This window comes from Rana temporaria, chromosome 1 (assembly GCF_905171775.1).
Source record: "Rana temporaria chromosome 1, aRanTem1.1, whole genome shotgun sequence".
NCBI classification, from domain to species: Eukaryota; Metazoa; Chordata; class Amphibia; order Anura; family Ranidae; genus Rana; species Rana temporaria.
In genome coordinates, this window is record NC_053489.1 from 424,336,304 (window position 1) to 424,361,861 (window position 25,558).

Consider the following 25,558-nt stretch of genomic DNA (forward strand, 5'->3'; position numbering starts at 1 on the left):
ATACTTTGACCTCTGGACGTGTGCCGCAGGGCAGGAACTGCATTTTCACACTGCTATGCATTATTCCTCAGTAATGAGCTCATCAAATAAATCAATCTTCCGTACTAGACAGATTGTCCCACATATATTACAGTGTGAAGTCGTTCTGCTATATTAAGTTGTCTGCAATGAAATTTCAGGAAAATTTCTGATTTAATATATCTCTGCAAGTCCTGAAGCATTAAACTAGATGTCAGTTATCTGCTTTTCAGGAGGAACAGCTGAAATCACATGAAACAAAACTCAAACAGATCTCCACTGAGCTGGCTGAGCATCGCTCCTATCCACCTGACAAGAAAGTAAAAGCCAAGGAAATAGATGAGTACAAGATGAAAGATCACTACTTGGAATTTGAGGTATGTGTTCTGAAATGGAAAAGTCTTTAAAATGCATGTCACCATATGCAGTACTGTAGTGTTCTGTTAGATGTGAGTTTCAGCATGCTCAGCAGAAACTGGAGTTGGATTGATTAGACTTTTGACTTCCTCCTTTAAGGGCTCATTTAGGTGGGCAATTTAGCCTGTTAAAAGGCTCTGTGTTTGGATCCAAGCACCTGCTCCTGCGATTGTGTCAAACTTTCACATCCATTTGTGCCCATGCAGCCACTGCATGTGCGTCCTCTTTTATGGGCTGCCTACACACAGCTTCTAGGGCAGGGATTTCAACCTGGCGGCCCTCCAGCTAGGGTTGCCACCTCATCCCTTTAAAAAGGAACACATCTGAATTACACAGGTTCTGTGGCTGATTAAGGTGGTAATTAAACTCACTTGGTGCCTTATCTGCATTAAATTAGCCTCAGAATCTGTGTAATTCAGATGTGTTCCTTTTTAAAGGGATGAGGTGGCAACCCTACGTCCAGCTGTTGCGAAAAACTACAAGTCCCATAAGGCATTACAAGGCTGACAGTTACAAGCATGAGTCCCGTAAGCAGAGGCATTATGGGACTTAGTTTTGCAACAGCTGGAGGGCCGCCAGTTTCAGACCCCTGTTCTAGGGGGATGCACACACATCTGCCAGTGGCTCTACATGAAGGGTGGGCTTAATTGCCTCCTCCGAATAAGCCCTTATGCCGCATACACACTATCAGAATTTCCAATGGAAAAAGTCAGACTGAATTATAAATTATAATTATAAATATAGAACATGTTCTATTTTACTCTGATGGAATTCCGTCAGAATTCCGACGTGCTTTTGGCCGGGCAAAAGCCCAATCGCGTGTATGCAGCATTAGAGTTTGTGAATATGTAATTTTGTGTTATGTTGTTTATCTTCCTAATCGCACTGGTGCTGTATTGATATGATACTAAATTATTGGTTCATTAAACACTGATTTAAAGTGCATTAGAACGGAACTCTGGAAGATAGCAAGAACATTTTCTAGCTGGGATGTCTGAATCTGCTGGGAAGACTTGTCACTTCTAGTGACACCATGGGACATGATCTGAAGCTATCAGGAGGAAAGTTCAAAACTAACCTTAGAAAGTATTATTTTACGGAAAGAGTAGTTGATGCTTGGAATAGGGTAGGGAATCATTCAACAGTAAATGAATTCAAACAGCTTGTAACATATATATATATATATATAGATATATATATATATATATATATATATATATATATTTATAAGTTCAAAAAATGGATGAAGCTGTCTTGCGACGCTGTACCCATATAATATTGATGTCCTTTTTTCCCCACAAATTTTTTATTTTTTTTGCTAGTATTTGATCACCTCTGCGGTTTTAATTTTTTGCGTTATAAACAAAAAAGAGCGACAATTTTGAAAAAAAATAAATTATTTTTTACTTTCTGCTTTAAAACACATCCAATAAAAAAAAATGAAAAAATCGAATTTTCTCATCTACTTGGGCCAATATGTATTCTGCTACATATTTTTGGTAAAAAAAATCACAATACGTGTATATTGATTGCTTTGCACAAAAGTTATTGTGTCTACAAACTATGGGATATTTTTATTTATATATTTTTTTTACTCGACAATTTTTAGCAAGGAATCGGTGACATTATTATAGTTATCAGTGATAACAATATGCACTTTTAATGTAAAAAAACACTGGCAGGGAAGGGGTTAACATCAGGGGCGATCAAAGTGTTATCTGTGTGCCTAGCTGGTGCTTGCTAACTGTGTGGGGGTTGCTCTGACTGGATGAAGACAGAGATCGGTGTTCCTGCTTAACAGGAAAACAAGATATCTCTGTTCTCCCCTATCAGAACGAATAGTTTGTTTACAAAGGCAGATCGTCGTTCTGCCTCTCTGGGGATATATCCCGGCTGGCTGGTGGACCCGCTGATTGGCATTCCCTGTGTCCAATCAGCACGCAATTTTGCCCCTGTGTCTATTGCACGAAATGACGTACAGGTACGTTGTTTCGCGCAATAGAGCCGACCTGCCGCAGTACAAGTGCGGTAGGCGATAATGAATTTTTTGTGTGCAGAGGGTTGATCCTAAGACTATTGAACCCCATTGGGGTGAAATGGAATGCTGATTGTCAGCCAGGTGTTCTTGTCTGACATCAGGACCCAACTTTACAAATACTGTTTTGACTGAATAGATCCAAATTACACCAGACTCTTTCCAAAATCTTTTGGAAAGTTTTACCCTTCAGTTTTAACATTTAATTTTGGAATGAATGGACTTTACCAAACAAAAATGAACATTGATTTGACTCCCACAGGGTCAACTTTTTTAGAAAATCAAATGAATGTTCTTAACAAAATTTTACAAGTGTATGGCCAGCTTTGTTTTGCTGTAGTAGTTCATTGATTCTTCCTGTCCGATTGTATCTGCTTGCCTGTACAGATATATGGGTACACAAATACTCTGAGGCCCTGTACACACGATTGAACATGTCTGCTGAAACTGGTCCGTGGACCAGTTTCAGCGGACTGATCCGACCGTGTGTACAGCCTAGCAGACAGGTTTTTCCAGCAGACAAGTTTTAAAGCATGCTTTAAAACTTGTCGGCTGGAAACCCGTCCGTCCGACATGTCCGCTGGTTAGTACACCTAACCAGCGGACAGATATCTCCCGCATGCGTTGAATGGATTTGACGCATGCGTGGAAGTATTTTACTTCCTGGTTTGGTGACGCGCTGTCTGTCCGCGGGGATTTCGGTTTGATGGTGGGTACAGCCATCAGACCAAAATCTCCCAGTGGACATGTCCGATGAAAACGGTCCGCGGACCGTTTTCATCGGACATGTTCGATGATGTGTACGAGGCCTGACATATCTGAAGGAGACCTGTATGGCACCAGCGATCTACTGATTGCTGGTGCAGTGCTTTACAAGTTTCAATTTTTTTTTTATAAATATGCACATTTTTTTTACCTGTATCTATAAAAAAAAATCTAAAAAGTGAACTTATCCTTTAAGAGTGAAGACTGGTATAGTGTCAAAGAAGGAGACTTCAAATGAATGCCTGTGGTTTTGTAATGGGATGTTCAACAAGCTCATTTAGGTGTCATGGCCAGGTGTCCAATCACGTTTGCTTATAAAGTACCCTGTATATGTTTTAAAGAAGTTTCATAGCTTTTTGTTGAGTAGTTTATATTTAGAATGCAGGGCCGGCCCTATGATGGGACCGGGTGGTACCATGGGTAGACAGAATTCTCACCGCTCCAGGTGAGCCTCGTGATGATCAGGGGTTGTTGAACCACCAGGGTGCTGGCGATGCGGTAATGGCAAAAAACAAAAGAACAAAAGCTGGACAGCCGCACTCCAAAATTTTCTTTAAAAGGGATGTCTTTATTTTCAACTGTGCATACAGTCACTGCAAGCCCACAAAAATCAGTATGGCCAACGTTTCGCACTGGCGTCAGTGCTTAGTCATGGCTGGGTACCGGGCAGCACTTTTAGGGGGGCAGCATATTTTTTAACTTTTGGCTATAATAAATATCCCCAACATTTAGAAAAATAAATGATTTTCTTCAGTTTAGGCCAATATGTATTCTTCTACATATTTTTGGTACCAAAAAAAAAAAAAAAAACACAATTAGCGTACATTGATTTGTTTGCGCAAAAGACATTGTGGCCGCCGGCAATTCACAGGTCCCTTTATACTCCTGGATACATGTATAGAGCCATGGCAGGTCCTTTTATATGCCTATATGCATGTATAGAGCCATGACAGGCCCTCTTTATACATGTATAGAGCCATGACAGGCCCTCGTTATACTCCTTTATACATCTATAGAGCCATGACAGGCCCTCGTTATACTCCTTTATACATGTATAGAGCCATGACAGGTCCTCTTTATACTCCTATATACATTTATAGAGCCATGGCAGGTCCTCTTTATATTCCTTTACATGTAAAGAGTCTCGACAGGTCCTCTATATACATGTATAGAGCCATGACAGGTCCTCTTTATACATCTATAGAGCCATGACAGGCCCTCGTTATACTCCTTTATACATGTATAGAGCCATGACAGGTCCTCTTGATATTCCTTTACATGTAAAGAGTAATGACAGGTCCTCTTTATACTCCTTTATACATGTATAGAGCCATGACGGGTCCCCTTTAGTTATCATGATACAAAATAATGAATGCAGGGGCCTTTTGGTTGGCGTGATTTTTTTTCTGTGGGGGCAGCATTTCATTCTTGGTCCCAGGCAGCACAATGTCCTGGGTCGGCACTGTTAGAATGATACAAATTCAGTAGCTCTGTTCCTATGATCCGCTGTGCTGTTTTTACCACATGAGACAGACACTTCTTATCCTCTGTCCTGCAGCTGGCATACCACACTACAGCGCAGTGGAGAAGAATACTCTCAATGGTACAATGATAGAAATTGACCAGAAGCCTTAAAGCGTTTGTTCCCCCAACACTTAATAATCCTGTTATGTGCCTGCTGTACCATGTACTTGTATGAGAAAGTATCCTGTTCTCTTTGTATTGCTTCCTTTATGTGAAATCCCTGGTGTTCCTGCTAGTCCCCTTGCTTGATTTCCTATTAACAACTGACCACACTAAGCAGGGGAACACACTGTGGTCAGTTCTTTAGCTATGCTGTGAACTCAGCCTGCTCTCCTCCAATGATCAGACTTGTCCTGACACGCCCCTGCTGGACAGCCATTCATTGGCAAGCTCAGTGTACTGTTGCTTCTCCTCCCCCCCCAATTCTTATGCAGCTGAGAACAAAGGGAATGTGATCACCTATAAAAAAATTAAAAAAATATATATAATTTTTTTTTTTTATATCTATACTAAAATGTTTTGCCTTTTAATTCTATAGACTAAATGGGTTGTTTTACAATCACTAAGAGCAATCCAGCCTGCTTCAGTCTCAGAGACTGTTTTTCCTTTCGGAGACTGAACCAGACTGGATTACCCTTAAGGCTTCTAATCAATTTCTATCATTGAGAGTATTCTTCTCCACTGCGCTGTAGTGTGGTATGCCAGCTGCAGGGCGGAGAATAAGAAGTGCCTGTCTCGTGTGATGAAAACAGCACAGCAGATCATAGGAGCAGAGCTACTGAATTTGGACACAGCATATGCTAGCCGATTAAAAAAGCAGGCAAAAGCTATTAGTATTGATCAACCCACCCAGGTTACAGTGCGTTTGTCCCATTGCCATCAGGAAAACATATACTGTAGGACACTTAAAATGCACACTATTCGCTTAAAGTATAGTTTTTCCTTAGGGCTGTATTGTCTATAACCCCATCAGGTACAGTGTTTTAGGAATTTTTTAAATAACATTTTAGATTTTGCGCAGTCATGCGACGCTGTACCCAAACAAAACTGACATCCTTTTTTCCCCACAAATAGAGCTTTCTTTTGGTGGTATTTGATCATCTCTGTGATTTTTATTTTTTGCGCTATAAACAGAAAAAGACCGTACATTTTGAAAAAAACACAATATTTTGTACTTTTTGCTATAATAAATATCGCAATTTTTTTTTTTAAGTGATTTTTTTTCTCAGTTTAGGACGATATGTATTCTTCTACATATTTTTGGTAATCAAAATGGCAATAAGCGTATATTGATTGGTTTGCGCAAAAGTTATAGGGCCAGATTCATAAAGAATTACGTTGCGCAACGGCGGCGTAACGTATCCCATTTACGTTACACCGCCGCAGGTTTCCAGCGTAAGTGCCTGATTCACAAAGCACTTACCTGCAAACTTGCGGCGGTGTAACGTAAATCCGCTCGGCGCAAGCCCGTCTAATTCAAATGGGGTAGGCACCATTTAAATTAGGCGCGTTCCCGCGCCGAGCGTACTGCGCATGCTCCGTCCGTCAAATTACCCGACGTGCATTGCGCTAAATGACGCCGCAAGGACGTCATTGGTTTGATGTTAACGTAAATGGCATCCAGCGCCATTCACGGAGGACTTGCGCAAACGATGTGAAATATAAAATTTTGACGCGGGAACGACGGCCATACTTAACATTGCTTAGACCACCTAGGAGGCAGCCTTAACTTTACGACGCGTATTGCTACCGAAACGACGTAAATTTAGATCGACGGGCATCGCGGACGTTCGTGAATCGCCGTAACTAGTCATTTGCATATTATACGCCGACCGCAATGGCTTCGCCACCTAGCGGCCGGCCTAGAATTGCATCCTAAGGTCCGACAGGGGAAAGTCAATTACACCTGTCGGATCTTAGGGCTATCTATGCGTAACTGATTCTATGAATCAGCCGCATGGTTAGGACGGGCGGATCACAGAGATACGACGGCGTATTAGGAGATACGCCGTCGTATCTCTTTTGTGAATCTGGCCCATAGCGTCTACAAAATAGGGGATAGATTTATAGCATGTTTATTATTATTTTTTTTACTAGTAATGGCAGCGATCTGCGATTTTCCTTGGGACTGCGACATTATGGCGGACACAACGGACACTTTTGACACATTTTTTAGACTATTGGCAAATAGCGATCAGTGCTATAAAAATGCACTGATTACTGTAAAAATGTCACTGGCAGTGAAGGGGTTAACACTAGGGGGCGATCAAGGGGTTAATTGTGTTCCCTAATTAGTGTTCTAACTTAAGGGGGATGAGACTGACCTAGGGGAAATTACAGATCGTGGTTCCTAGCTATTAGAAACTCATGATCTGCATTTCCTCAGCTCACAGAACAGGGACGTGTGTTTTCACACACACGTCCCTGTTCTGCCTCTCGAAGCCTGAGATCGCTCGCGGCCGGCGGTCGTCGCGACCGCCGGTCACAAGCATCGCCACCCCCACAACGCCTGCTAACATCGCTTAAAGCGACCGACGCACAGCTACGATGGTTCGTGCTGCAGGGCCAGCCTGGCGCAGTATATCTGCGGCGGATGGTCCGCAATCGGTTAAATAGGTATGTGGGCATGTGCTAGGAGCATGTGTGGTTTTGCTAAGAAGTGCTTTATTGCTGCTGAATACATTTTGTTGTATGTATACAATGATAATAAAGTACATCTATCTGCCATATGCATGCACACAAATTGTTTTTTTCTGCAGTGTTAACATACAATGGTATGAGTCACACTCTTCTAAATGTTCTGCAGTCTTTTTTTTTTTGTTTAAATTGAATTCTTTTTTTTGTTCATGCTGAGATACAGTAACTTAATAATCATGGAAATTTGCTGTTGCTAAGGATTCTCTGTTGCTACATCCACTGCTTTTGAAATGTTAAAAGCCTTTTAGTGTATCTGAAATGATAGAGATTAAAGTTTTTTTTTTCTTCATTTGAACAATATTTTAATGCAGGTGAAGCTAATATTTTTTTTTAGCATAAATAAAAGCAAAACTTTTTTTTAAAGTTTTAGTTAGAATGGAGAGGGATCATCAAATACCTGACAAAGGGGTCCTACGTGACTCCGAAACATTGCACTACACCATTTTGTGATGTGATCTTTCTTATATAAAAACCGTTTGGACGAAATTGATGATCCTTGGTGTGCTGGCGAAATATCTACTTATCGTACAGGTTCCAGTATCCCGCTGGCGGTTGCTACAGCACCCAGTACCTTAAGAGCTCATTCCAGGAATGTGCACGATGGGAATATGGACTGTTTAGAGGGATTAGAACACGTGTCAGGTTTTATTGCTGTCTGTGCCGCCATTAGGGAGATTCACCTTCTCCAATTGTGATTTAAAAAAAGTGAAAGTTAAACAAAGTCCCAAATTTTGGGTTTACACTAGTACAGGAATAGAGGGGAAATCTTCCAATGGGCACACTATTTCTGGTGATTCTGGAGACACCATGGGATTTCCTCACTTTGAAGGGATTTCCACTCACTTCCTATTTTGGCTATGGGACACAGGTGGCAAAAAATATGAACTGACCAAGGTTATAACCCTCCCTTACTCTATGCAAAGTTCTACTTTACATGGAGATGGGTTACAAACGTTATGGTATATTAGGTAAAGAAAAACACCCATTCCTCTTGTGTTTATTTTTATATAAGTGATGAAAGTAACTTTGGTATGATCTCCATAATATGTAAGAAAGTTATAGTAAACCATAGATATAAAGTCATGTCTTAGGCCCCTTTCACACGGTCGGACCGATCAGGTCCACCTGTTAGTTTTGTCGGCGGACCTGAACGGCCGCTCCATGCAATCCTATGGAGCGTCGGATGTCAGCGGAGATATGTCTGCTGACATCCAACCCAATCGGATCCGCCAAAATCAGACGGATGGCGATACGTCCCCATCCGTCCATGGGGGGCGGATTGGATCGGTTGAGATCTGATGAAAACGGACATGCTGTCCGTTTTCATCAGATCTCTCCATAGGAGACAGCGGAACTGCACAAGCTCCTCCCCGCTCAGTGAGCAGAGAGGAACCTGTCATCCGCTGGCTCAGCGGAGATCAGCGGAGAGATTTCCCGCTGAGCTGGCGGGAGCTGGTGGACTCCGTAGCGACGGAGTCCGCCTAGTGTGAAAGTAGCCTTAGGGCATACATAATGCATACATGGATATATGAGATGTATGTGACATTCGGCTAGTGGCAAGACTTTTCAAAAGTGTCTTCTTTTGCTAAATAAAAAATCAGTAATATATTCGTGATGTTGGCAGAGCTGAAAATAAGTGTGGTATTAAAGCGCTTGTAAACCCACTGTTACAACTTGCACCTACAGGTAAGCCTAGATTAAGGCTTACCTGTAGGTGCAAGAAATATCTCCTTAACCTTCATGGTTAAGGAGATATTTTCACAAAACCGGCACCACTGTCAACGGCGCAGGCGTACCGAGCGTGCCGTTTTTGTGAATGGCATTAACGGGGTTAATGCCGCGTTTTCGCGCATGTGCGGGGATCTTCCGGTCCCGCGCGCATGTGCGGAAGTGATGTCTTCACCGCTCTGGCCAATCACAGCGCTGGAGCAGCGAAAACAGGAAGAAGCTCCAGGGGACATGGCAGTGACGGTGGACGGGACGGAGGTGGACTTTGGGGGCTTCGATCTCAGGTAAGTGCCACATAATGAGCTAATATGCTGTGCATACTAGCTCATTATGCCTTTCTCTTGCAGGTGTATTTAAAAAAAAAAAATAACCGAGGGTTTACTTCATCTTTAAGTTTGGGTTTTCTCAAAAATTGTTGCCTAGTTTTGTATAGAAAGAACGGCAGGAAGCCATTCAATCTTTGGGCATGTCGACATGGTTTTGACAACCTCTCCACCGCCTCTGTTTTTACAAGAATAAAAGAATGGTTTAGAAACCATTGAAAGATGCAATGCCCAGTAGTAATGCATACCGGACAAATGGCTTTTATGTAAAGCTGGATCCCTGTCCCTGCTGATCTTCTGAAGTACAAGAAACAAAGAACTGTCATTGAAAAGCTCAGCATATAGCTTTTTTTTATCTGGCACTTCTTCTCTGTCCAGATTGTAATCTGTAGGGATGGATAATCTGTGTTTTTTGAAGATCGCTGTGTGTGCCACTAATGGGCACTGCGGATTTTCATTCCTCTAAATTTTATAAAAATGCAGCTGAGCAAAGAGACACAAAAGCCATCCTAGCAAAATAGGTATAGACTTAGGGGAAGCTGTAGTGATCTGGCAGTAATTTAAGAGGCAAGAAAGAATAGTCATAGGTGCGACAGTGCAGAGGTTCAGAAGCTGGCAATATCTGCATGGTCATATGTGTATATATGATATGTATACACTCTAGTAACTAAACATTTCTTCTAATGTGAAGTAGGCATAAGACCCCTTTCACACTGACGCGTTTTACAGCGTTTTAGCGTTAAAACTAGTGCTATTAAAACGCTCATAAAAGGCTCTCCATGCATCTCAATGGACCCTTACACACTGAGTCCTGCAATCAGCATCTTTGGAGCAGCTTTTGGGCGCTAAAAAAAACGCTCCAAAACCACCCCTCTCCATTAACCCCCCTGACGGTAAACCCGAGCGTGACTCGGGGTTGGTTTTACATGTTAGGATCGGCAAACCCGAGTCACGCTCGGGCTGGACGGGCTTACCTTTCGCTGGATCCACAGGCTTGGTTTACTCACCTTGTCCCTGGATCCAGCGATGCCACCCGCTGTGTGAGCGAGCGGGACCTCCTCGCTCGATTCACAGTCCCCGTGTGACGCCGATCTCCGTTCCCTGCGACGTTACGACGCACGGGGACGGAGAACGGCGCCAAATTCAAAAAAGTAAACAAACACATTACATACAGTATACTGTAATCTTATAGATTACAGTACTGTATGTAAAAAATACACACCCCCCTTGTCCCTAGTGGTCTGCCCAGTGTCCTACATGTACTTTTATATAATAAAAAATGTCATTTCTGCCTAAAAACTGTAGATTGTCCAAAAGTGTCCCTTTATGTCAAAAATGGTTTTAGATCAGCTAGAAAACAGCGATAATAAATTATAATCACTTGCAGAAATGTGCGATAGCGATTTGCGGGGAAATTCGTCATAAAAAATATAAAATAATGACAGCGACAATTCTGCAACTGCAAATTTCAGTGATTTTGAGTTGATTACATTATTGAATAATTTTTATTATAATTATATTATTATTTGTTATAATTATTTATAATTATTTATTATATTATAATTTATAATTTTGTTTTAAAAAAAAAAATCATACCCGGGATGCCTAAAAGACTCTTGTTTGGTCAGATTTAAGTGAGTTATTTCTAAAAATTACAGGCCTACAGTATAAAACGCCAATTTCCTTGCAAAATAAATGTACCGCTTTTGGTACGTAATTCCAGACAGAATCATACCGCCAGGGAGGTTAAAAAGAATTTAAAGCGCTGTAAAAATGCCTTACCCTTTCACACTGAGGCGTTGCACTGGTGGGGCGTTGAGAAAAGTCCTGCAAGCAGCATCTTTGGAGCAGCTTTTGGGCGCTGAAAAAAAATGCTCCAAAAACTCCCCTCTCCATTGAAATGAATTGAAAGCGCTGTAAAAACGCTTTACCCTTTCACACTGAGGCACTGCAAAAACGCCCTAAAACTTTAGGGTCTGCATGGCTGTTGTCTCAGAAGGAAACCCCTTCTAAAGACGATGCACAAGAAAGCCTGCAAACAGTTTGCTGAAGACAAGCAGACTAAGGACATGAATTGAATGGAAAAACTAAAAGGTAGGACTAGGAAATGAATTACTGGAACCAGGCGGTAACCAGGTGAGGAGTACAAAGACAAGTGTGTCTTGCCTACAGCCAAGCATGGTGGTGGGAGTGTCATGGTCTGGGGGCTACATGAGTTCTGCTGGCACTGGGGAGCTACAGTTAATTGAGGGAACCATAAATGCCAACATGTACTGTGACATACTGAAGCAGAGCATGATCCCCTACCTTCGGAAACTGGGCCGCAGGGCAGTATTCCAACATGATAATGACTCCAAACACACCTCCAAGATGACCAGTGCCTTGCTAAAGAAGCTGATGGCAAAGGTGATGGACTGGCCAAGCATGTCTGGCCAAGCATGTCTCCAGACCTAATCCCTATTCATCCAAACAGGAGGTGGAGGAGCGCAAGGTCTCTAACATCTACCAGCTCTATGATGTCGTCATGGAGTAGTGGAAGAGGACTCCAGTGGTAACCTGTGAAGCTCTGGTGAACTCCATGCTCAATAGAGTGAAATATTGAAGTTTTGGGCTCAATTTTGGACATTTTCACTTATGGGTGTACTCACTTTTGTTGTCAGAGGTTTTTCGACAATAATGGCTGTGTGTTGTTATTTTGAGTGGACAGCTAATTTGCACTGTTATACAAGCTGTACACCCACGACTTTTTATTGTAGTAAAGTGTAATTTCTTTAGTGCTGTCACATAAAAAGGTATAATAAAATATTTACAAAAAATGTGAGGGGTGTACTCACTTTTGTGAGATACTGTAAATAGGGCTGTTATTTTATGCAGCGCTTTACACATATATTGTAAATTCTTACTTGCCCTCAAATCTAAAGTCCTTAACTCGAATTCATACACATACTAGGGCTATTTTTTTTTAGACCAGAGCCAATTAACCTACCAGCATGTCTTTGGAGTGTGGGAGGAACGCAGAGGACCCAAAGGAAACCCATGCAGGGACAGGAACGACATGCAAACTCCCAATTTCCCTTTGGGATTAATAAAGTATTCTGTATTCTGTAGTGCTGCAGGCGAAAGTGCTAACTACTTAGCCATTGTCTGCACTATTTAGTTGAAGTCAGTGAAGCCAGTGAAGCCAGTGAAGTTGGAAGTCACAATTTGCATACTTTTTTATTGTCAGAGCCATTGTAGTGCATGGAGTATGGCGTCAGCATAGAGAATGTTTCTATAACAATGTATGCTTTCAGACACACTAAAAATGTGTCCGTGCTGATGGAAATATAAGGAAAACAATGAATGTACCTGAATAGGACACCCTACATCTAGAATAGTACATTACTCTGTAAATTTATTTCAAATTGCAGCTGCTGTATTTTCCCCATTCAGGGAGCTTTTTTGCATGAAGAAAGCAAGGATGATGACGGCAGCCAATGAGCTTGCTGCTTGAAATAAGGCAGCTCTCATTTCTGTATGTAAACAGGCTTCCATTAAAGAGATTGCTATTATCCATGAACTCTACTTTTAAATATCATCACACAGTTTTTATTGATAGCCGTATTTCAGGGACTATCACATTCCATTCTTTCAAGCAACCTTGCCCCAGATTTTTTTTCACTTAAAATCATATGTTTTACTAGTTTATCGTAAGCATTTTCCTTGTGTATGCTTTAAAATTCTATGCCTTCCCATGTCAAATAGGTGAAACTCTCGGGTGTCTGCACTCAGACCTATGTTGGGTACCACACCAACTTGGACCAGATACAGAGTTGTCATACCCTTTGCCCTTTGTACTTTTGTCAGTGCACCACATAATCACAAAAAGTGATCCCAAATAATTGAAGCACTGGCAAGTTCTGATGACTTGGCGATTCTTTAGTTAGCATCTGTTCTGCCATTACACAAGGCTGTGCTGAGAGCTGCTAAAGAAACCAGATGATAGAGAGGGGTTTGGGACGGCAGAGAGGGGCCATGAAAGTTCAGATATGCATTCAGTCAAATTCATATGAAAATTACAGCATGTAAGAAGTAAGTAAGCATGGATTAGGAAACAAGTGGTGAAAACAATACTGTAAGTACTAGTGTTGTTTTACTGGCAGGGTCTTTTATGAACAGCTCATACACTTCAATGTGCTTCCATTAAATTAGTCAGGGATGGCTGTCCATCTTTGGAGCCTGTTAGGTACACGATCTTTCTCTCCCTGTGCTAGGACACCTTTTTTTTACAGAAAGCATTTACTTATTTAGCTGGAATGTTTGGCGTAGAATGTTATTGTGACGGATTGCCTGGCACTCCGCCTAGATGCTTCTGCCAAGATGAACCAGGAACCAGGAATCAGATATTATAGCTGAGCAATGCATCCAAGAATTAGACGATACTAGTTGAGGTGTAATCAGAAACTCACTTTATTGTAAACTCACATAGAATATATACCTCACAAAATCAGATAAGAACTTGATCACATTATCCTAAACAATGCAAACTGTAAACAATAATATCATCAGTACATGAACAGCTTACATAAACATCCCACAATAGTTCAGTAACAATTTAAATTGGACATGATATTAATCACATCTCCTAGAGCAGGGATCTCCAAATGATGAGTTTCAGAGTTTTACAATTCTTCATGGGACATGTAGTTCCGCAATAGCTGGAGGGCCGTAGTTTGGAGATCCCTGTCCTAAAGTATTAGCAGACAGAGAGAGAAATAGGTGACTCAATTAACAATGGGAAGGCACACAATGGGCAAATGATACCATGAGAGAAAGACACCTCAGTAAATCGATTATAGCAGGAGACCCAGCATCTGGTTGTTTTGAGCTGATTATGTTAACATCTGCTCTGAGTCTTGGGGGGGGGGGGGTTAAAGCGTGCAATGCTGGTTGGGCACAGAGGCCCCAAATCTGCATCCAGATCCTAGGTTCCCAGAGTCTGTGTGTTTTCATGGAGACATAGACTGATATGAATATACAATGTATATTAAGGCTGCATTCACACCTTGGCGTACAAAATCGCGGCGTTTTGTCCCACGAATTGCGGCGACAAATTGCGGCGTTTTGTACCGCGATTTGCGGCGACAAAACGCTGCGATTGTGAATGCAGCTTTACCCCCTCTATGGAGATGGTTCACATCTCTTATGCCGAACGCGGAAAGCCGCCTGAAAAAAAGGTTTTCAGGTGGCAGGCGTACGGCGTTCGGCGTGGAGATGTGAACCATCTCCATAGAGGGCAATGTGAAATCATCCCTCCAGCGTCTCGGGGGCTGCTGCGGCGTCGCACTACAGGCGTATATACGCCTAGGTGTGAACAGAGCCTTAAAGTGCTTTGTAAATTGACGGCGATATAAGTACCTGAAATAAATAAAAATACACAGTTGTAATCATTAATACATTTGTTTACCCTAAATTTGATAGAAAGTATTCACTGTGCTTCATTAACCAGTTCCCGACCCCCGCATGTACATATACGTCCACAATATGGCACGTACAGGCACATGGGCGTATAGGTACGTCCTCGCCTATTAGCGGGTGGGGGGTCCGATCGGGACCCCCCCCGCTACATGCGGCGGTCGGGTCCGCTCGGGGAGCGATCCGGGACCACGGCGCGGCTATTTGTTTATAGCCGCTCCGTCGCGATCGCTCCCCGGAGCTGAAGAACGAGGAGAGCCGTGTGTAAACACGGCTTCCCCGTCCTTCACTATGGCGGCGCATCGATCGCGTCATTCCCTTTATAGGGAAGACACGATCGATGACGTCATTCCTACAGCCACACCCCCAAACAGTTGTAAACACATACTAGGTGCACCCTAACTCCTACAGCGCCACCTGTGGTTAACTCCCAAACTGCAACTGTCATTTTCACAATAAAGAATGCAATTTAAATGCATTTTTTGCTGTGAAAATGACAATGGTCCCAAAAATGTGTCAAAATTGTCCGAAGTGTCCGCCATAATGTCGCAGTCACGAAAAAAATTGCTGATCGCCGCCATTAGTAGTAAAAAAAAAATAAAAAATCAAAATGCAATAAAACTATCCCCTATTTTGTAAACACTATAAATTTTGCGCAAACCAATCGATAAACGCTTATTGCGATTTTTTTTACTAAAAATAGGTAGAAGAATACGTATCGGCCTAAACTGAGGAAAAAAAATGTTTTTATATATGTTTTTGGGGGATATTTATTACAGCAAAAAGTAAAAAATATTGCTTTTTTTTCAAAATTGTCGCTCTATTTTTGTTTATAGCGCAAAAACTAAAAACCGCAGATGTGATCAAATACCACCAAAAGAAAGCTCTATTTGTGGGGAAAAAAGGACGCCAATTTTGTTTGGGAGCCACGTCGCACGACCGCGCAATTGTCTGTTAAAGCGACGCAGTCCCGAACTGTAAAAACACCTTGGGTCTTTAGGCTGCATATTGGTCCGGGGCTTAAGTGGTTAATGTTTACTACATCTGCTTCCTTTTCAACCTTGGCCTAGCAAAAAGAACACATGACAGAGTAATACTTAAAAACAAAATCTCCTGCTAAATAATATATTATTACCTGAGACAACTGAGAATCCTGAGTGCATTTAATTGAAAGATAAAGCATAGGCTGAAGACCAGAGATTAGGGAGCCGAATGATTAATGTAATTTTAAAACACTGGTGCATCGGGTTAAAACAATATTCAACTGCTCTTGTAGCATTGGTTCTTTTTATTACCTTTTCATTAATTTAGACGTAGGGATCTTTTGAAGCATTTTCTATCAGCAGAGCTTTGAAGAGAAAATACAGTTTCACAGATTCTGATCTTACAGTTGCTGTACCCACAGTGCTTTGAACTGTGATAATCTTTTTGTTACAGCAGAAGACAGACATGCCGTGGTTTAAATCGCCATTCCCACCTAGAAAAGCTTATTGACATTGCATTAAAGCTACAATCTGCTCTGCAAGCTTAAAAACATCACAGAATCACACATTTTGCATGCTGGCTTATACAATGTACAGTTTAAGTGATCGCTCTTTCTAAATTATTGGTATTACTATCTAATTTACATTAGAAAAAAATAATGAATGCACATTTGCGTTAAATGTATAGATCATACCTTAATGTCATTATTGGAATCCCATAACTGCAATCATTAGAAGCTAGGATAGGAATGAGCGGGTCCCCACTGTTTATACTGGGGATGAATGGGCATTTTGACCTTGGAATGTGTCTATTCTGTTTCAGCCATCTGATTGGCAGGTTTTTATTTCTGAACTCTGGTAGTTATAGTTTTATGGAACTTCACTCTCCCAATCAACATTTATTATTTTTAATTCTCATGCTGCTAGCATTAGTAAAAAGAGAGGAAAGTATATCATATTCACTGGTTTTAAAAAAAAAAAATCATATTTTTTTCAGTTACTTCCTGGTTTCTTGCCTAGGCAAATTATGTCATACATTCCAGAAGTCTTCTGGAGAGGAACATACTTTTTCTCAGCTAAGAACACTCACCTGCCTGCATGCTTGGGCTAAGGGCAGATGGTTTCCAGGAGGTAAATGCTACATGAATCATCTGCCCTTACTCAAGATAGCCATGGCCAGAAATGCCGGGGTGCTGTTTTTCAAATCGATTTCTCAGCAAAATAAAGCATTGAGACATGAATAGATGGGGTAGTTTGGTTAGAATATTAAAAATTAAATAAATAGCGGTTTTGGTTTGTAGTGCTCAGATGCAGTGAAAATCTTTATTGCTTTAATTAACTAATGAAGATATTTACTGTTTTCCAGTTTTGTCTGCCTTCTCCTCTCACAGTCTGTCTTCCTGCGATCTCTCTTTTTTACTATAGTGGCAGTCTTATTGTCACTACTACCACTATGACTGTTTGTTGCTCTCATGTTGTCTGAACTGCCTCTTTGTTTCTCCTGTAGTGTTACAATTTCCCATTTGTTGCCCATATATTGTAACAATTGTAGATCAGGTGTTATCAGAAATGCCTTTCTTTTTGCCACCTTAGAGCCGTTTTACACAGGCGCGACTCGTCAGGCGACTTAACCACCTGACAAGTCGCGCTCCGCTCTGTACTATGGAACCGTTCTAATAGGAGCCACTCAAGTCGCTCCGACTTAGAAAACGGTTCCTGTACTACTTTGGGATGACTTCAGGGCAACTTCAATACAGAAGTCATTTTGCAAGTCGCCTCTGAAGTCGTGGGCAGATCGCCTTGCCGAGTCGCTCGGCAAGTCGTGCTGCCCCTGTGTGAACCGGGTCTAATTGTCAAATCAGCCAACTTGTTTAAAATACGTATTACTATATAATGTAGTGCCCTGCTGGACTTTCACTATCAAACCACAGTACTGTGAGTGAAATATTTGACCACAGTGAACCACACACACCACTGTTTTTCAGTACAGTATGCTAAGCTCCTCCCTTCGCACAGCCTTTCACATCAATCTCAGGTGTACCAACTTTAGAAAGTTCCCAGTATATCCAGTTGCTCATGGTTGCTTGATATTGCTGGCAATGTTGTAAAGCTAGTTGCTTGGAGAACATTAAAATTAGATATGTTTGGTTATTTGCTGTTTACTGATACTAATATGACCACTGTATGGACTACATTTAAGCAACAGAAGGGCTTAAATTGGTAAATATAGTTAATATCTGTGGCTCTGTTAAGAGACCTAGGGTCAGATTCTCTAAGAATCTGTGTTGGCGTAGTGTAAGCCATTTACACTACGCCACCGCAACTTACAGGAGCAAGTGCCGTATTCCCCAAACACTTGCTCCGTAATTTGCGGCGGCGTAGTGTAAATGGCCCAGCGTATGGCCACGTAATTCGAAGGGGGCGGCTTGCATTCAAATTAAGCGCGCCCCCGCGCCAATTGAACTGCGCATGCGCCGGGCTGAAAAATAGCCCAGTGCGCATGCTCCAGCTCACAACGGAAAACGTCAATGACGCCGACGTGTGCGTCATTGACGTAAAGTCGTATTCAAGATACTTAACATGGCATACGGCGGACTGGCGTAAGGTTACCCCTCATATAGCAGGGGTAACCTTACGCTTACGGAAACGACGTAAGCGACGAGTAAGCAACGCAAATTCGTTCGGGAATCGGCGTATCAGGCTCATTTGCATAGTCAAATGAGACCTGAATGTAAACGCCACCTAGCGGCCGGCGTTGCATTACATCTAAAATCCGACGGTGTAAGTGACTTACACCTGTCGGATCTTGGACGTATCTATGCGAAAATGATTCTACGAATCACTCGCATAGATACCCGGGCTCAGAAACAGAGATACCATGGTGTTTCCTGAGATACACCGTCAAAACTCTTCTGAGAATCTGGCCCCTAGTGTTAGACACATCAGTGTGTAAAATGCATGTATGCAAAGTTAAAGTTCAAGTGTAGCATGTGCAGCCATTTACAACCCCAATTTAAAAAAAGTGTAAAATCTATATAAAAACAGAATGCAATGATTTGTAAATCTCATAAACCCATACTTTATTCACAATAGAAAAAAAAAAACATATCAAATGTTTAAATTGAGAAAATGTACAATTTTAAGAAAAAAATAAGTACCACCAGGGAGTTGCAGGTGAGAGTTAGGGAGCATATTGCCAATATTAGAAAAGATAAAAAAAAAACATAGTGTTCTGAAACATTTTAGGACAGTACACAATAGGGATCCATATGGAGTTAGATTTTGGGGGATCGAAAAGGTCAAACAATGGAGAGGTAATAACTTTATTAGACAGATCAGCCAGCGTGAATCCTTTTGGATTTATGAGACTAAAGTTCTGGCCCCCTTTGGTATCAATACAGAGTTTGATTTAAATAGTTTTATTAGCACCAAATAGGGAATGTAGAGGTAGAATGTATTAGATTACATTGTTTTAGTATCTAGTGGTCTACAGATAGAAGTTAGAAGTGGTAGACATTAGTATGTAATTTTAACAGATAGATAGATATGTATTATTATATTATACTATATATTTTATTATGTATGAGGCACTCTTAGGGGTGTGGACACTCTGTATGCTTGGCTCAGAGGTGAGTAGGTTTACATCCGTCGTGATCTATATCCCTGGGGGTTTCCACGTGTCCTTCAGACATTGAAGAGGATAACGAATATGTAGAGTTGAGATTAGTGTGTTTAATCTTCTTATTTAATCTATTTTAATATCTCGGGATCAGGGCAGCCATTAAGGGCAGAAGTAAACACAGTGGTGTGTCTAAATTGAATCTGGAATGTAATTTCCGGGTTCAAGTTGAGTCCGAAGTGTCATATACAGTTTTGTCACTTCCGGTTCCTTTCCAGTTACGAGTGATAGGTCTATTTTGACGATATGCCACTTCCGGTCTACGAGTAGGGTGGAAGTGCTTACATCTTGGACACAGAGCAGGGAAGAAGAGGAAATTATGTATGGTGACACAGATTTCATAGTCACCACTGGTAAATCCCCTCAGCTGACTGCACAGGTGTTTACACTTGTAGAAAGATTGTTGATAGGGTACATGCCTATATAATCCTCTAATTGCTGATGGCTCTCCACCTGCTGAAGAAGCTCATCAGAGAACGTGTACAGGTGTGAAGTGCCGCCATTCAGGACGGATTTTTTGTTTTATATCAACGTGGAGAGTTGATGATATGCATGTTTTTCACATATCTATGTGAGTATTTCTAATCCCTGTGTGTAGGTTTAGTACATGTTTGTAGCAGAGAGCACTATGGTTTGCTTTTGTCATTTTATGGTCACACGCAATTGACTGAGCTCCCAGGAGGAGGTCAATGCTGTCCAGGGACACCAGGAGGAGGATTTATTTTTCCTGTGGCTTCCTGAGAGACTTAAACATCGGGTGTGTGTGACTCTGTAGAGGGGTCATTATCTGGCGGTGAACAGTCATTCCAGCTAGAGGTGGTCACTGAAGTCACTGGATAATATGAATTAATAATTCCATGAACTGTCACCTAGAGTTGCACTACGGTGAATTTTTCACATTGTTTGGACTTTTATTATTGTTTTATTTTTTATATTGGTTGAGCTACACTAGTTTTGGTTTATTATTAGTATTGAATTAAGAGTCACGTTTATACTCTGAGGGGTGTTGGCAGCAATCACGATAGGCCTAGGTAGGCTATTGACACTGGATTGGTTTAATATTGTGTTGCACTGATTCATTTATGTGATTAGTTTGAATATTGCGCTGATTTTACTTTGTTTCATAAACATTTGATATGTTTTCTATTTTCTACTGTGAATCAAATATGGGTGTATGAAATTTGCGAAACATTGCTTTCTGTAGGCTTTTTTGGGGAATTGCGGTTGTAATACCTATGAAGGTCATCACATCACAATACTCATTTATCTTCCTTTCTCTTTTAAAGGCTATCACCATCTTTGGAAAAAATCAAGAGATGGTGTTGCGCTCCAATAGCATAGAATGGTGTAATTTGTAAAATGTATAAATAACCAGAATAGTATAATTAATAAATGAATGGCAAATATGCAAATAGACTCAATGAAAGATAAAAATCGCTATAAATGCTAAGATAAGGTCCATCCAAAGGTGTACTGAATGAATGTGCAAACAGTGCAGATAAGGTGCATAAAATCACAACGTAAAGATAATAGTATATGCAGTCGCAGAGGAAATAGCAGGATGGTGTTATGCTCCAATCAAAATGAATGACTGGACATAACTGATATACAACAATGATGGATGAATAAATCAGTGAACAGTAAACTGAATAAGAGTGCAAATACATTCAAATAGGTGACTGTATAATGTAAGTAAAATCACATCATATGAATGGTGAATGGAACCGCAAGATTGTCCAATTGTTACAAAGTGTAAATGGTGCAACTGCGACTCAGTCCAAGAGGTGAAGAAATTGCAAGGCGCAAGTAGAGTGCTGGGTGCAGAAATAGAATCGCAGCATAAAGATAATATATGCAGTCACAGAGGAAATCGCAGGATGGTGTTATGCTCCCATCAACATGAATGACTGAACATAACTGATATACACCAATGATGGATGATATCACTGCGACTCAGTCCAAGAGGTGATGCAATTAAATCAAAAGAAATTGCAAAGTGCGAGTGAAGTGCTGGGTGCTAAATGACATCAGCAGGTGGCAAGGTGACTTGTTGGTGAATCTTCGGTGTATAGTGACACTTGAAGGTGTGCTAGAAAATTACCTTACGGCTGCAAGGTAAGCAGCTTTCAATAAAGCCAATGGAATCACTTGGGGGTAGAGGGGATAACTCCTATCCGTCCTTTCAGGGGTGTGGCGCCTAGGGGGTTAAGGCTTCCTTCCAGGCTGGGTGGTCAGCAAGGTAAGACAGCTCTAAAGTGTGTCACCAGGCAGGGTAGAGAAAACATAGAGGAAGCTCTCTAGTGCAGCCCTCAAAATTTACACTTGCCTGCTCGCATTTTGAAAGTAAATTTTGAGGGCTGGCGAGTGTGGGCTGCCTGGGAGCAGGGGGGGCGAGCGAGGAGAGGAGAGTCACCGCTGCAGCTGTCGCCGCCGCCTAGTTGTTCAGAGCACGGGTAACATTACAGCTTTCAATTCAATAGCTGTGTTCCGCGCCGCGCGCGTCATATACTGCCCCTCCCCCTTGTCCGGGCAGTTTGATAGACAGATCACCCATCCCAGAATTGGATGGGTGATCCGTCTATCATAGTTTCCCGGACAAGGGGGAGGGGCTGTATATGACGCTCGCGGCGGGGAACACAGCTATTGAATTGAAAGCTGTAATGTTCAATGCGGTTTGAAAAACGTGGAGGCGGCGGCTCCGGCTCCTCTCCTACCCAGCACAGGTAGGCTGCAATGTGGGGGAACTCTGGCTGTAATGTGGGGGAACTCTGGCTGTAATGTGGGGGAACTCTGGCTTTAATGTGGGGGGACTCTGGCTGCAATGTGGGGGGACTCTGGCTGCAATGTGGGGGGACTCTGGCTGCAATTGTGGGGGAACTCTGGCTGCAATGTGGAGGAAGTCTGGCTGTAATGTGGGGGAAGTCTGGCTGTAATTGTGGGGGAACTCTGGCTGCTATTGTGGGGCAACTCTGGCTGCAATTGTGGGGCAACTCTGGCTGCAATTGTGGGGCAACTCTGGCTGAAATTGTGGGGCAACTCTGGCTGCAATTGTGGGGCAACTCTGGCTGCAATTGTGGGGCAACTCTGGCTGCAATTGTGGGGCAACTCTGGCTGCAATTGTGGGGCGGCAACTCTGGCTGCAATTGTGGGGGAACTCTGGCTGCAATTATGTGGGAACTCTGGCTGCAAAGTGGGGGACTCTGGCTGCAAAATGGGGACATTTTGCTGCATTGGGGACATTTTGCTGCACTGGGGACACATGCTGCATTGGTAGACATGGGTAGGCTGCATTTTTGGGCACGGATAAAGTTGTCGTTAATATTTATTTTTATAACTTAATTCTGCATAAAACATTTAAGTGTCATTTCATGAGATTTATGAGGGCGTGTCTAGGGGCGGGATTAGGGGGCGGGACATAGTAGGGGTTGGGTGGGGCAACTGGTGGCGAGTTAAATGTGAGGGTACTCACATTTAAAACAGTAATGCAGTGTATATCACAAATGAGCAGCGAGCTCACACTGTGCAAACGTCACTTCCGGTGTCCCAGTGTCTGACGCGTATCGTCACTGTCACATGAGTTTATCGCACCTTTACCCTCTGCACACATAGTTTCCACTGTAGCGCAGGATAAACTACTTTACCTATCACCATCTTTGTTTAGACATCAGCCAGGGTCAGCGTCTACTTCCTAAACTAAGATGTAAATCCAGTGCTCCTAGAGCCTTTTTTCTTGGTTGTTTGTGCACATGTCCTCTCACACAGATCACTCTCTCTGCCACTGCCTCCCACTTTGGGGCTGAAACAAAGGTACATTGTAGAGATTGGAGCAATGCTTCTTACTGCCTGCATCAAATGGATAACATAAATCTTCCAGATTACTTCTTTCAAGTAGACATTGGGTGACGGTGTGTAAGGACAATTACTTGCTTGGAACTCTAGAACATGTATTAATGCAGGCTTCCATTACTACTGAGTCTTGTTTAAAACCAGAACAATTATTTAAAGTGTTACTAAACCCACAACAGTAAAATCAGTGTGTATATATGCATTAAAGCATGTCTGTTATACTCATTGTGAACCTTAAGGGGTTAATCCTCTGCATTGTGTAAAAAAGTTGTTTGGTCCTATCTTCTTTGATCCTCCCATTCTTTCACTGTCCCCAATCTATCTGCTGATTAGACAAAGCCTTTTGAGTCACTCTGCACATGCTCAGTTTGGTGTGTATTGCAAGAGTTTTTTTTTTCTTTCGGAGGGTGCATGTGATCAGCACAGGGCCAATCAGCACTGTCCAGACAGAGGGTCAGGGGTCCTGCAGCCTTATAGGACAGTCAGAGGAGATTGAAAACTCCTCCTACAAGCTTTAACCAGACACTGATAGAAGTCATAAGAGTGCTATATACTGCTGATGAGAAAATGTATTTAGCGGTTTATATTTACTAAAATAATTGCATTTCCATGTTCTGTGTACTGTGGGAGACCAAATACAGCGAATGCAAGGTCTTGGGTTTAGTAACACTTTAAAGGTGAGTGTAAGACCACACTAAAAGAAAATAGGTTGGCAAATTTGCAAACATTATGGCCCGGATTTACATACATCGGCGCATATTTATGCCGGCGTAGCGCATCTAATATACGCTACGCCAACGCAGCGCACAGAGGCAAGCACAGTATTCAGGAAGCCAGTGCTCCCACTCGCTCTCAAATCTACGCTGGGTTTCCTCGGCGTAAGCCAGCGCAGCGTAGGTGGAAGTGGGCGTGAGCCATGCTAATGAGGCGTGACCCCATGCAAATGATGGGCCAAGATTCATAGAAGTACTTAAAATGAACGGCGCATGCGCCGTCCCGTGGCCGCATCCCAGTGTGCATGCTCAGAATCACGTCGAAACAACTGCCTAAGATACGTCGAATCACTGCCTACGACGTGAATATAACCTATGCCTACTCATATTCACGTACAACGTAAACGACAAAAGATACGACGGCTTGTGTTCCCTGGTCCATACCTTTGCATGAGTTGCGCCTCCTATATGGGGTATAACTTTACGCCGGACGTACGACTTACGCAAACCGTGTATATTATGCGCCGGGCGCAAGTACGTTCGTGAATCTGCGTATCTCCCTCATTTGCATATGTGCATAAAAAATCAATTGGAGTGGCAAATGTGCCCAGCGTAAATATGCGCCCACGATACGACGGCGTAGGCAAGTTACGTCGGTTGTAGGAAGCCTATTTTTAGGTGTATCTCAGATTGTGGGCACGGCGCACAGATACGACGGCGCATAGTTACACTTACGCAGCGTATCTTGAGATACGTTGGCGTAAGTGCTTTGTGAATCCGGGCCTATGAATTCAGAGCTCTAACCATCTGAATTCTGGAGAGAAAGAAAACACTAGTGAGTGGTTTAACCAACTAATATCTGCCAAACATTGTAATTTAGTTTTGGGTGTACTGAGACTTTTATGTTTGAATAAATACAAGATTTTAGGTCTTAATAGTCTTGGTAAGTACTGTAGCTGACAAAAACTGAGCTCATCAGAAACATTTTATTGTAGGTAGCCTTTGCATTTTAATTAAAGTCTATATTTCATAATTTGTATAGCTGTGTGAGCAGCTGTATATATTTTTTGCGCTTTGATTTGTATACTTATTGAGCTGTGGGGTGCTCTACATGTTGCCGCACTCTATCATTATAAGTGTGTGTTGGCTTGGATTTCTCTGATTGTGAATACTAGCAGTCTTCACAGAGCAGGTGGATTACAATAGCTTGATGTCCTGGGGGGTAATCATAGTTGGCAGCATTTAAAAATAACTTCCAGGGACATACCTTCTGGGTCAGCTATTTTGTTCATTGTGTACATTATGTTCTTGCGTTTTTTCCATTTTATATAAAAAGTGGATATGCTTGAAGGACACTTGTCAGTCCCTAATAATTT

General features: G+C 42.0%; 1 protein-coding gene across 3 annotated transcripts in view; it reads left to right on the forward strand.

Annotated features, from left to right (window-relative positions):
* The window catches only part of PSD3 (pleckstrin and Sec7 domain containing 3), a 703,925-nt gene that overhangs the window by 662,723 nt on the left and 15,644 nt on the right, over window positions 1–25,558 (forward strand). For all 3 annotated transcript variants that reach the window (XM_040325286.1, XM_040325291.1, XM_040325297.1), the window contains one exon: window positions 252–395. In XM_040325286.1, the coding sequence (XP_040181220.1) occupies window positions 252–395 (144 nt within the window). The remainder of the gene's footprint in view (window positions 1–251; window positions 396–25,558) is intronic.